The sequence below is a fragment of the Anas platyrhynchos genome, chromosome Z, assembly GCF_047663525.1.
Source record: "Anas platyrhynchos isolate ZD024472 breed Pekin duck chromosome Z, IASCAAS_PekinDuck_T2T, whole genome shotgun sequence".
Taxonomy (NCBI): domain Eukaryota; kingdom Metazoa; phylum Chordata; class Aves; order Anseriformes; family Anatidae; genus Anas; species Anas platyrhynchos.
Window position 1 is genome coordinate 20758043 of NC_092621.1, and position 14346 is coordinate 20772388.

At 39.2% G+C, this 14346-nt stretch overlaps 1 protein-coding gene across 3 annotated transcripts in view; it reads right to left on the reverse strand.

Annotated features, from left to right (window-relative positions):
• PDE4D (phosphodiesterase 4D) overlaps positions 1–14346 on the reverse strand; it is a 674141-nt gene that overhangs the window by 444681 nt on the left and 215114 nt on the right. For all 3 annotated transcript variants that reach the window (XM_038170325.2, XM_072031125.1, XM_072031126.1), the window contains one exon: positions 6077–6312. In XM_038170325.2, coding sequence (XP_038026253.1) covers positions 6077–6312 — 236 coding nt within the window. The remainder of the gene's footprint in view (positions 1–6076; positions 6313–14346) is intronic.

Genomic DNA, 14346 nt, shown 5'->3' on the forward strand with positions numbered 1-14346 from the left:
GATGCAAATCTTGACAAACACAATTGTTTTTAAGTCTCCAAAATGACTTTGGAATACACATAGCTGCATTGATGACACTAGTCACCAGAACAAAAGACTCTCAGAAGTCAAGGCTTGGATACCACAAAACATGATGGCTTCAAACATTCACTTGGCCTCACAACTTCCCACTGATTCTTCCCCACGTTAGAACTGAGCTTAAATGCTGACTCAGTTTACTTTCCACACTAATTTATTATGCTTTTGTTTGTAACAGACACTGCCATCAGAGTTCTACAAGACTGAGTCAGTGTGATACAACTCTAGGTTTAATGTGAGTTCAGATGCATAACAACAGTTAGATGTTTAACTTCCACTAATAACAATTAAACACCTCCTCTGAAAAAAATCAGTAAAATTTTCCTTGACATATTATTTCTGAAGTTTGAGGTAACCTTGAGGCTTTTGTTTTTTCCACAAGCTCCATTTGCAGCACTGTGGCAGGTAGTAAAAGCTAGACAACAAACAGGAACAGAGCTTTTGAGTTTCTGTTCAGAGCTTTGTTACTGGTTTGCTCTGTAGCCTTGGCCAGTTGCACCGTCCCTTTGTGCACAAGTTTTCCTATACATAAAATGAAGATAAAATTACCAGATCACTACCTGATCTCCTGAAAGCAACATGAAGATTAGCTATTGCTTATAATGGTTTTAAAATAAAGATATGTGCAATGGAAGTGCTAAGAATTATTGTGCTATTATTCACTATTCTTAACTGGCAGGTGAGTCAGGGAACACAGCCACTGTTGAAAACAGCCTAGAGTTATGAGAAGCTGCCTAAGAAGAGTTACAGCTTGGCAGCCCAGAGAGGAACTCAGGGATTCTAAGCTCAAAAACAAATGAAATAGTTTGTTTGTTTTTGTTGTTGTTGTTTGTTTCCTATTTCAGCACTGTGTAAACCATAGTTCCCACTTATTTTCACTACATACACTACCATACTAAGTTGCAAATAAATAAATCTGACGACCAGATTTTCCCCAGCTTGTATTTTTATTAAGTGTAATTACATTACACTTCTAAGGTCCGATCTACTTTTATCATCTCTCTATAACACTCTGTTCCTTAAAACAATAACAAAGTTATTGTTTTAAAAAAATACTTACCTGGTATAGTAGGTAAATAACTGCAAACTTATGGGTTAGGATTCCCACATGTCAGTTCTTTAGCATTTTTATTTTTTTTAACTTCTTACCTTGAGTACAGAAGACAAAATCTAATCTTTGAATTATTGCTCTGAGAGGGTACAGACGACGCAATCAAGCGGAAGGCATTAAGATGCATTTTGTTTGAAATTAGGACCATTAGTCTGTGCAGCTATAGTATCAAACTTACACTGATGATGCTAATAACATCTTTCTAATATTTCCTCTCAAAACCAGATATTAAAAAGTGTAATGGTTGGTTCACAATCCGCTGTAATTACAAATTAGAAGTGCATCTCTAAATGGCAGAAAGAAAAAAAAAAATCATATAGTTTTATATCAAGTTTGGGTCTGATTCCCAGTGCAGAGAGTTTTGATTTCTTCTTAAAAAAAAAAAAAAAAAAAAAAGAGTTTTTAAGCAGTACAGTGCCTATCTAATCTATCCCCACCATGAGCTTAATTTAAGGAACAAAAATATATCAGGGGAGAAGGAACACTGCAGAAAAGACACTTCAAAGATCAGCTATTTCATACATCATTCTTGCAGCTCCCAAGAGCTTCATGAACACACTAATACATACACTTTCAGTTGTATATTCACAATATTAAAGCAATTTAAAATAAATCTTATGTTAAACAATTATAATAATCTCTCACAAATTATGTTTTAGCAAATAATAGGTAAATAGTAAAAGCATAGAATCAGGTTAGAAATACCGTTAAGATCATCAACACCAACCATCAATCTAACACTGACAAGTCCATCACTAAACCATATCCCTAAGTGCCTTATACACACATCTTTTAAGTAACTCCAGGGATGGTGACTCCATCACTTCCCCAGGCAATCTTTTCCAACGTCTAACAATCCTTTTTGTGAATTAATTCTTCCTGATATCCAATCTAAACCTCCTCTAGAGCAACTTGTGGCCATTTCACCATGTCCTATCACTTCTCACCTGAGAAAAGAGATCTACACCATCCTCACTGCAACCTCTTTGGGTAGCTGTAGAGGGTGATGAGGTGTCCCCTCAGCCTCCTCTTCTCCAAGCTAAACAACCCCAGTTCCCTGAGCCTCTCCTCATAGGCCTTGTTGCTGAGGACCTTCAGCAGCTTTGTTGCTCTTCTCTTTGTGTGTTCCAGCAACAAAATGTCCTGCTTGTAGTGAGGGACCCAAGATGAACACAGTGCTTAAGATGACATCTGTCTCACCAGGACAGAGTACAGAGGGAAAATCCCTTCCCTAGTTCTGCTGGCCAGATTGGTTCTGGTGCAGGCCAGGAGGCTGCTGGCTCTCTTGGCCAGCCGGACACACAGCTGTCTTGTGTCCATCGGGCAATTGACCAGCACCCCCTCGTCCTTTTCTGCCAGACAGCTTTCCAGCCACTGTTCCCCAAGCCTGTACCGCTGTAAGGGGTATTCCAAGTGTTGTACCCAGCATTTGGCCCTGTTGAATGCCATACAACTGGACATGGCCCATCAATCTAGCCTATCAAGATCCCTCTGCAGGACCTTCCTAGCCTCAACCAGATCAACAGTCCTGCCCAACCTAGTGTGTCATCTGGAAGCATGCTGAGGCTGCACTAAATCCCCTCATCAAGATCACTGATAAAAATACAACCAAAACTGGTCAATTTAGCCAGGACTATTCATAAATGATTGCCAGCAATGTGCCCAGGTGGCCAAGAAGGCCAACAGCATCCTGGCTTGTATCAAAAATAAATAGTGTGGCTGTCAGGAAATGAGGGAATCACTAGGGAGCTGATTGTGCTCCTGTACTCAGCTCTGGGGAGACCACACCTCAAGCACTATGTTCAGTTTTGGGCCCCTCACTACGAGAAGGACATTGAGGTGCTGGAGTGTGATCAAAGAAGGGCAACAAAGCTGGTGAAGTGTCTAGAGGACAAGTCTTACAAGGAGTGGCTGAGGGAGCTGGGGTTGTTTAGCTTGGAGAAAAGGAGGCTCAGGGGAGACCTTATCATTTGCTACAATTACCTTAGTGAAATGATCAGTCTCTTCTCCCAAGCACCAACTGGTAAGACAAGAAGAAATGGCCGTAAGTTGCACTAAAGGAGGCAACTATGTTTCTCAGATTTAGAGTGGCCCATGTATATATGTCATTGCATTTCAGAGTCCAACTAATGGTGGTTCAGACAGGAATATCTGTATCCTATCCTATCTTTTACTAATCTACCTCTTCTTCTGAGTTACACAATGCAAAAAGAACTTTTCTTATTCTATAAGAAAAGTGATTGAAGAGTCTTTCATCATATATCATGAAGTTTTGCAGGTGATGAAGGAGAAATTCAAATTTTAACTGCTCAGCAGTGGCAACTCATGACCAAGGAAGGATCTGGCATGGAAGGGAAGAAGGCATAACTGCAGAATGAGTTAAAGTGGCTGGAAACAAGGACAGACAGAGGGACTCCACATAGGAGTGGAATTTCCCTTGTTGATGAGATAAGAAATGCCATAGCATTGTTTTGTAGCAATCATGGAATGTGGGTGATCAGAGGCTACCTCCTGCTAGGTGGTGAACCCAACACTGCCTGAGGCCTGTGCTCACAGGATTGGTGCTGGGGAAAGTGCACATTAGGAATCACTCATGATGCACCTTTGCAGATTACTTGTCTCCTTATATTTAAGCGAAAGTGTATCTATTTTGCTTCAAGGGGTACAATAAAAATCCCCCAACAGTGGACAAATCAATACAATTTTTAAACACATATTAGACCAATTGCCCTTCTAAATCCAAATATCTGAAAGAAGAAATAAAATTTATTTTATCAAACTTATTCAAGCAAGTATTTGTATTATGATCAAAGCTGAAGCTGTGACTACTGGGCAAAATAAATACAGAGGAAAGTAAACTGTCTTTAAAATGTTTCTTATAAAGGAGGTAAGATCTGAGTTTTCTTATAAATGATTTTTCAAACAAATGAGTTTCAAATGTTAGCAATCATGTTAGCAATCTTACACATGAAATTTACATGTGAAAATATAAGACGTGAATCCTTCATCTTAATGATAATCTTTATTAGTCTCTCTGTTAAACCTGGATGAAAAAAAATCAGAATCAGGTGCAATAACACCCTAAAGTGTAGAAAAAAATTAGAAGGGTTAAAGGAATGACAGTCACTGTGATGCCTCCCCTTAAGAAAGAGTACATATTTACGAAGTGTGAAAGACTGAGAAAAACATTTCTGGATATTTACTTTTTTGTTTTCATCTATTCTGCTGTGTTTTGTTTTTAAATAACCTGTTTAATTTCAATTAGTGTAGTTCATATCTATATAAAGCTAAAAACAGAAACAATCCTGAGACTTCATAAAAATAAAAAGAAAGAAAAATAGAGTGTGAGAGTTCATATGTGTGTTTAGGAATAGAATACATATTTTATTTTTAAAACTAAATCCACTATCACTGGTTTTAGTTTTATACATTCCAGGTACTTAAATCACAGTACAAGATGCTTCATATTGCCATCTTTGGGTATTTTAATTGTCTTCCTCTAGAAATACGTATTTGTAATTTACAATGTCTTTAACAGTGAAATTCTTCCTTCTTAAAATCAATTTCTAGGACTTAATAGCTGTTCCACTTTCACCTACTCGCTGAAAACTGAATCCTCCTGTCTCCTACCCTCATTTTGGTTTCCAGTTCTCAACTGCTTATTTCCACGCATTCAAAGATGATGGAGGTAAGCTGTATATCCACAGACAGAACAGGTCCCCTAAATTTGTATAGTTTCATGCAGACGAAAAGCCTTGATAAGAGGATGGCTTTTCCCAGCTGTTTTGCTGGCATTACGAGCACGTAAATGGGAAATGCAGAGCTGCTTGAGAGAGCTAACAACTGAAAAATGGTTCTAAACATCCAGAGAAATTTAATTTCCTAAATAATATTCTTCCTGTAACAGCATAATTGCTCTTTAGCTAAGAAAGAATCATAAGAGCTAAAGATTGTATATTACCAAGAAACATCAAAATTATAATTGCTTCTGCTGTTGTCTTCAGTTTTGCTTCGTCTGTTTGTTTAAACAGCCCGGCACCTTCATTCAATAGTCTATAGATCTGCTGTTTCTCTGCTACTCTCAGAAATAAACTTACTCGTGGATAAATGTTGCTTTGTCCAGTTTCAAAACAAATTCTATCAACCACAGGAATGGAAGCCATAAGCAGAGTACAAAGTTATCTCTAATGTCTCTAATGCCCACAACATTCTTAGATGCAGAGAGGCCTCTCAGAGGATATCAATCTCTGAGTACAGCAGATAGCTATCCATAATAACCAGTATGTTTTGAGTTTATTTATTTGAATAGCCATTAAACTGTCTTTCTAATGCACATTTGAATCCAGCCTCACGAACAATTGCAGTCTCTACAAATCAACAATCACCTAGACTTTTTCATAGGCTGTAAGTATTTATTTTTCACTCTGCTATCTGGCTTTCTACCACATCAGGCGCATACACATTTTTTTTCATTTGGTGTTCCTAGAGGTAACAAAATCTCTCCAGTATCTCCTGGGTATTTCACAGTTTATACGGGGCATCCCACATACAATTCAAGTTTCAAAGACCAATATCCTGAAATCCAGAAAGACGAGCAATGTGAGCTGTTACCCTTGCCTCTACACTTACTTTCCTTCCAGATCTCAGACCAATCTTCCCTCCATGGATAGAAAACAAACAAAAAAAAGAATAAAATCAAAACACCAACCTCTCTTTGAACCTTACTAAATGACATTGTATTTATCTCTCAAAAAAAAAAAAAAAAAATAGACTTTCATATATTTATTAAAGGAACACCGAAAATAATCTTCTATCCTAGAAAAAGCATCTACTGTCCTGCACTTACCAGTGAAAACGTAAAATCAAAAAGAAATTCCTGGACCTTACCTGCTGGACTCTGCAGATGTAATGGCAATCAGAGGAGGAATCCTCAGTGGAAGAGTTGTAGGTCTTGGAATAGTTTCAGTATCATTCTTTTTATCCCAGTCTGCCTGTTCTAGCTGCCTGAAAGCCAGAGGGGGAAGCTGGATGTTACGGGTTGATAATCTCCGCACAAGATAGGGCTCCATTCCCTGGAAAGACTCTTCTTCCTCACTGCGGTGATGGAGTGTTTCTTCAGAAACCTATGATCAGGTAAAAAAAAATCCACCATGTAAGAAAACACCCATAAGGTCGATTTAATTGCCCCTTTAATTCCTTTCCATAAACTTGTTTCTTATAAATGTTACACTTCACTATCATTGTTAAGGAGATGCAAAAATGTGAAAACATACAATAAAAAAGTTCATAGAATCATAGAAAATCTCGAGTTGGAAGGGACCCACAAGGATAATTGAATCCAACTCCTGGCTCCACACAGCACCATCTAAAAATCAGACCATGTGTCTGAGAGCATTGTACACACCCTTCTTGAACTCCAGCAGGATTAGTGCTGTGACCTGGCCCCTGGGGAGCCTGTCCCAGTGCTCGACTGCCTTTTGGTGAAGAACGTTTTCCTAACACCCAGCCTGACCCAGCCCTGTCCCAGCCCCATGCGGTTCCCTCAGGTCCTGTCGCTGTCCCTGCGCCTCTGCTCTCCTCATGAGGGAGCTGCAGCTGCCATGAGGCCTCCCCCTCAGTCTCCTCTCAAGTGACTTCCGCTGCTTCTCATATGTCTTGCCCTCTAGACCTTTTGACATCTTTGTATCCCTCCTTTAGACTCTCTCTAATAGTTTTATGGCCTTCTGTAGTGCCCAAAACTGCATACAGTACTTGAGGTGAGGCTGCATCAGAGCAGAGCAGGACAATTGTTTCCCTTGACTGGCTAGCAATGCTGTGCTTGATGTTCCCCAGGGTATGGTTGGCTGTTTTGGCTGCCAGGGCACACTGCTGGCTCATGTTCAACTTGCCATCAACCAGAACCTCCAGATCCCTCTCCGCAGGGCTGCTCTCCAGCCTCTTCTCCCCCAATCTGTACATATTTCCAGGGTTGTCCCTTCCCAGTTGCAGAATTTGGGACTCGCTCTTGTTAAACTTCACATTTTTGGGGACTGCCCGGCCCTCTGATTTGCAAAGATCTATCTGCAAGGCCTCTCTATCCTTGAGGATACAGCTCATTCCCAATTTATTTTCATCCACAAACTTATTCAGTATAACTTCAAATACTGCATCCAAGCCATTTATGAAAACGTTGAAGGGAACTGGCCCTAAAATGGAGTCCTGCAGAACCCCACCAGTGACAGGCTGCCACCCTGATGTAACTCCATTTACTATAACCCTTTAAGCCCAACCCAGCAGCCAATTTTTCACCTATCACATTATGTATTTATACAGGTGTGTTCTGGACATTTTGTCCAGAAGGATACTCTAAGAAACTGTATCGAAAGTTTTGCTGAAATCCAAAAAGATTACATCAACTGACTTCCTTTGGGTAACCTTGTCATAAAATGAAATTAAGTTTGATAAGCAGGACCTTCCCCTTGTGAACTTGTGTTGGCTGTTACCAATAACTGTGTTGTCTTTCAGGTGTTTTTAAGTAACTCCCAATATAACTTTTCCATAAATTTGCCAGGCACTGAAGTGAGACTGACAGGCCTGTAACTACCAGGGTCTTCTTTCTTGCCCTTCCTGAAAATTGGAACAGCATCTGCCAGCTTCCAGTCAACTGAGACCTCTTCACATTCCCAAGACTGTTGAAAAATAATTGAGAGATGTCTTACAATAACTTCATCCAGCTCTCTGAGTATCGTGGAAAGAATCCCATCAGGCTCCCTGCTGAAGCAGCAAGTCCTGCACAATTTCAGGACTTGAATGATAAACAGCAAGTCTATCCTTACTGTAGACATGGTTGTCCATATGAGGGCACCTGGGCTGTCTGAGCCCATTATCAGTGTTGAAGACTGAGGCAAAAAAAGGCATTAAATGTCTCTGCTTTGTGCATGTCCCTGTTTATGAGGTGACCATCCTCATCAGGTAATGTATCAATACATTCTGCTTTTGCTTTTAGCATATTAAAAAAATAATAATAATTAAAAAAAAATATATTGTCCTTTACTGTACTGGCCAGCTTCAACTCTAGTTGGGCTTTGGCCACACAAATTTTCTCCCTGCTAAGGCAAACAGCATCTTTGTTGTCCTCCCCTGTCACTCGACCTCACTTCCAGTGGCCATACGCTTTCTTTTTCCACCTAAGCTCTGAGAGAAGGCTTCTGCTCGACCAAGACAGCCTTCTGCTTGACTTAAAACATTTTGAATTGCCTGTTCCTGTGCTCTTAGGAGGTGTTGTTATGAGGTGGTACCTGAAAAGCAACCAGCTCTGATGGACCCCAACACTTTTAAAACCTTTTTCCCAGGGGACCTTAGTAAACTAGTAACTAGCCTGATGTCTGCTCTCCCCATATGTTGGGTTGAAGTTTTGGTGGAACTTTTCCTCCTATCACCAAAGATTTTAAACTCACCTACTTCATGGTCATTATGGCCAAAACGGCCACCAATTGCCACTTCACCCAGGAGACCCTCTCTGTTTAGATGCAACACATCTAGCAGGGCACCTTTCCGAGTTGATTCCCTTATTGCCTGTACCAAGAAGTTATCATCAAGGTGTTTTTGGAATCTCCTGGGCCTGTTTGCATCATCTGTGTGAAACTCTCACTTCATGTCTGGCAAGTTGAAGTCACCCATAAGGAAAAGGGCAGCTGATCTCGAGGTATCTCTTAGTTCCTTAAACAATAATTAATTGATGCTATCAACCTTGTGGGATTGTCTACAATAGACTTCCACAGTGACATCTCCTTTACTTGCTTGTCCCTTAGCCTTTACCCAGGGGCTCTCAACCATGTCATTGCCAACTGCAAGCTCTGCACAGTCCAGACCCTCCATTACATGCAGTGCCACACCCCTGCCTCGCCTGCCCTGCCTATCTGTTCTGTAGAGCCTATAACTGTCCATCACAACACACTAGCTACAGGACTCATTCCACCAGCTTTTGCTTATGCCAGTAATATCGTAGCTCTGGGATTGAGCCAGGGCTTCTAGCTCCTTTCTTGTTCCTCATGCTGTGTGCACTGGTGTAGAAACACTTCAAATGCACTTCATTGTATCCAGCACACCATGGAGCACACTGAAGGGTTCCTTTTTCACACAGTTGCTCAGATTTTGTCAAGCTGTTCCATAGTTTATCACTAGCGGGCCTGGTTTTATCCCCTTCCCCCTTCAAATCTAGTTTAAAGTCTAGATCAGCCCTGCTAACTCCTGTGCAAAAATCCTTTTCCTCCTCTGAGAAAAATGTAACCCATCAGGCACTAGCATTTTCTAGCATTTAAGTAATTTGGTGCTTTAAAAGCCAACAGGAATCTATTTTAAGAGGAGATAAAGACACTGTTACCTAAAATATGTACTTCTACCTACATGGGGGACAAAGTGTTCTGCATTAGACAAATTTCTGTCCTACAATATGCTTGCTTCCCTGCAGATTGTTTACCTTTGGAGCAAGTGAGAGTCCAAATAGTGATCACAGAAAAAAAATAGTAGTCAGAGATTGTAACTATGCACCTCTAGATTGAAAAGAGGAAAAAATCACCCTAAGCTCTCTTATTAAATTATATTTAAAAGATGTTTCAACTCCCGCCTTTCTCTCTTGCACACAATAATTTCATGCTAATAGTAAGTGATGAGCACTTAAAACAACCACTGCAGTCCATGGAAAAGACTGAATAATTAGAACTTCTGAAGGTGTGGCCAAAATTAAGATTTTGTCGTACAAAATCTTAAGGCAAAACATCAGTAAACATTATTTTTAATTTAATCATCTAAAACGCTGGTCATATTTTCTGGGTCATGGATAGCCAACCTAGGAAAGAAAGCTCTAAACTATACTTACTGAAAGGGAAGAAAATTCTTCATAAAATTTTTGCAACTTCTAAGAAATCCCACCATTTTAAGGGAAAATTTGCAAAGAATTATTTTCTAAGATCTTCTGCAAATCCTGTTGAAATAATGAGAGGAAATTGATTTTTCTCTCCATGTCTTACTCAGTCTCTTGCCACCTCTTGAAAAATTCCCCAGCATAGATACCACTGTGTGCAACTACAGCCTTGATGACAGTCCTGCAGGGAGGTTTAGGTTAGATATTCAGAAGAACTTCTTTACTGAAAGGGTTGTTAGGTATTGGAATGGGCTACCCAGGGAAGTGGTTGGGTCATCATCCCTGGAGGTCTTTAAAAGACGGTTAGATTTAGAGCTTAGTGATAGTGGAGGACTTGTTAGTGTTAGATCAGAGGTTGGACTAGGTCTAGACCTTGGACTAGATCTTGGAGCTCTCTTCCAACCTAGATGATTCTGTGAAGATGTTATACATCTAAACTAAAAATGTGGAATACAGCATACATGTATATAGCTGTATACTATTCCATGTAGGTCAGGTATGAATAGCCTCAGTCCCAGTACCTGGCTTGAGACTGCTACACTGACTCTGCCAACTCTAATTGCCTCTGCCAACTAGAGTTCATATGTACAGTATGGTCAATATGGCATACTATGGCATGCCTGTGTTACAATTGCAGTTAAACTTATAGCACAGGCATGGCCGTCAGTCTGTGCTGTTTCATGAGGACTGATGCAAGGAAAGTTTGCATGGCAATGTGTCTATTTTGTGCACATAAGGAGACCTATTAATGAACCACCTTTCACGATGAGTAACATTAATATGCTTCATTTATACTTGGAGCTTGAGCAGTTGCTGTGAGCAAACTATTTCTAATTAGATTTTTAATCATAAAATCTAAATTTATAATTTAGCTATTTTTCTTAATCTAGCTGTAATGTAGTTTAAGAAAACAAGGATTATAAAATGGTGTGCATTAATGCATGTACTCTGAAGCAAACCCACAGCAAAATCAATCACTGCAAAAATACTGCATGAATTAATGTGTTATAGTCATCCAGGGAGAAGTTTAACTTCAGGCTTGTATTTTCAGCATGTGCATAGTGAATATCCAAGACAGCTGAATAAATTAAAAAATAATAATGGAATTAATTATAGCTCTGCAAGAAACAAACAAAAAAAAATGCTGATATCAGAGGTAAAAGTAGTCTATAACAAGAGATTATTTGATTCACTTCAACAATGAAAAACAGTTGATTTTGGGGCAGGTTTAAAAACCATAAAAATCCTTGAACTGCAGCTACAGACGATCAGAATCAGATAGCTGAAATGAGAAAGTGAACTCACTGAACATCTTCATTGACTCATATGGAAAAAAAAAAAAAAACAGACAGGTAGAAATGTATGGCATAATGCAAACTATCAGGGAAAGGGAAGAATTCTAGCCTAAATATTAAGACTGAGCTTTTAAGAAATCAAACGGTAATCACCTAATGCATATTTTAATTAGATGTAAAGGGAAATTAAATAACTTTCTGGAAAAAGAGGTCACCCATTGAGGTGTGAACACTCAGGCATTTAAACTAGGAAAAAATGATCACATTGATTTTATGCATTTCGGCAAAGCAAAAGAGAAATATGGATTGTTAGTTAATGCCTTATTTGTGTTGGAAGGAGCATTATGTTTACTCACAGAATCATAGAAATGCCGTTTGGAAGGGCCCTCTTAAATTGTCCAGTCCAACCACCCACTCAAAATGGGACTGTCAGCAACACCAAGTCACATCAGCTATGGCATTGTCTCAGGCTCAGAAACCTCCAACAACAACAAAAATCCAGCAAAGATCCTCGAACAGACATTCTCTGGCCTCCATGGATAACCTGCTCCACTGCTGCACCACATTCCTGATGAAGATTTTCCTGATCTTCAACCTGAACATTGCAATTAGGGACCCTTGCCCCTCATCCCTCATTATACAGCATGCCACTGTCAAGAAGAGCTCAGACTTGATGTCTTTTGCAGCTACCCTTCAAGTAGCTGTAGGCTGCTATTAGATGGCCTTCCCCTGCAACACAGAGGACAAAATAAATCAGCTCCCTCAAGCACTCCTCACTGAGCGGGTGCTCTAGGCTCTCACCATCCTGGTAGCCCTCTCCTGGGCTCCCTGCATGTCCCTTGCTCTGCTGGCCACAGTCACCCTGGCATGCAGTATGCTTTATTTATGATCAGAATACACTGCTTGGGGACTGCAATCCATTGAAGTCCCCGAGTCCTTTCAGCAGGGTTGTAACCCCATCAGTCACTTCCTTGCCTGTGCCAGTGGTTCAGGTACCCATCTGGGTACCAAACTCTGCACTTCAGCATGGGCTGTGGTATCGACTGCTTATGTCAATATGCTCATTACCAGCTGCCAGCCAGATGCTGAGCAATCATTCTCCACCATTTGATCCTAGCAGTGGAACTATCTTTCTGCCCAGCTAGCAGTCTTTTCATCCAGCCCAGATTTCCTGACTTGAATACAAAAGAGTATTTTATTAAGAGTATGGTCTGTTCAGGGAGATTTGTCGCACTGAAGAAAAAAATCTAACAAGTTGCAAACTCAGGACTTAATAATAAGGAAATTCAGAATATAAGTGAATAAATAAGAATATTTTTATTATTTTTTTCTTTTATATAAGGAATTTTTATTTTACAACATTTTCCTAGTAAGATATCAGGGAAATGTTGGTATGGAGTGACAGACATTTGATGATGCAATCCTCCAAAGGATTGCAAGGCCTCCAAAGAGATATCGAAAAGAAACAATATAAATCTTTGTATGTATAAAAACAGGATATAGCTTGCTGAAGACAAAGGAAATTCTTGTTTGGATCTGGACTATCTTGTTATCAGGACTATGAGAAAGTCAGATAGAGGCCAAGAAGCTTTCATTTGTGTACCTTCATGGAGATTGGACAGGTCACATGTATATATACTTAAAATGTTATCACCGTATGCAAAACACAAAAGTTACTAACAAGATTGTTAGAAACAAAAACTGAAACATTTAATTACAGAGTATGAAGCCACATGACAATAAAGAGGATACTTTTATGAACTTGTAATTACAAGATGGGTAAAGGTAAATAGCAAACAATGAAGCATCACAAGGAGTTGTAATAGACTTGACTTTTCAGAAATACATGAAAAACAACATAGCTGATGTTGGCCTTGTTCCCACTGCCTTTATTACATTTACTCAGGTATAAAAATCGAAGCCACACCACAGCTGCACATAAAAGACATTTTCAGCTCCAACACTCTCAGAAGTAAGACATGAATGTCAGATAGACATATTGTACACATATAAAAATTATCATATACTACATTAATATCTATGTCATGAGGCTATCATCATGATAAAAGAAAGATTTGGATTTATTAGATTAATTAGATTAATTAATTAGATAAATCAGAATGACCAGTTAAACTTTTTACCTGGTCCTTGACTGCTCATCATTTACAGAACCCAATTCTTAAGTCAGCTTCTAATGTACACCCCACAATTACTACACAACAACTTTGGCAAGTATTTAAGATTAAAAAAGTAGAGACAAAAACCCTGTCAATATATTAAAGATCCCTCCATTGGTTTTCTCACAGACCCATAACAAAGGTGCTTCCCTGGTTGCCTTTGCTTGTCCCTGGTTCTTTTTGTGACTGCCTGTTACCCTGCAACCTGGATTTCAGTCAGCCACCCCAAAAATCTTCTTTTTAAAAGACGCTAGTGCTTTCATAGATTTACCCATAATGTCAATAACTTGATTAGTCTCTTCTGTTATTAGTCCATAACTGCTCTATAAAGCACTTTTAATTGCTTCTTTCACTGACTAAAAGATAGCTATAATATCCAGTAAGCTCTGCGCTATTTTTTTTTTTTATAGCCAAGAATCAGAGAAATAAAGAAATAAACTGAAAAAGAGCCTCTCATTTTGCGTAATGAAGTTGGGTAACACAAGTGTCAGAACACTTTACATTAACTTGCTCTTAACATCAAGTGCATTTTCCTTTAAATTTCATTTTCAAGCTTATAGCATGTTTGCATGTAGCACTACTGGTTCACAGCAGTAATGTTTAGAAAACAAGAAAAAGATAACTGGACAAAAAGTTTTCCTTAAGCAATTTATTTAGTGTTAGATAGTAGTTCTGTGGTCTAACCAGGATCAGAAACAAATTTCTCTCAGAGAATAGTCTATTAGTTTAGCTTTCAAACCATTGTTTCACTCACTCCAAACCTTCCAAAACTTTTGCTCAATA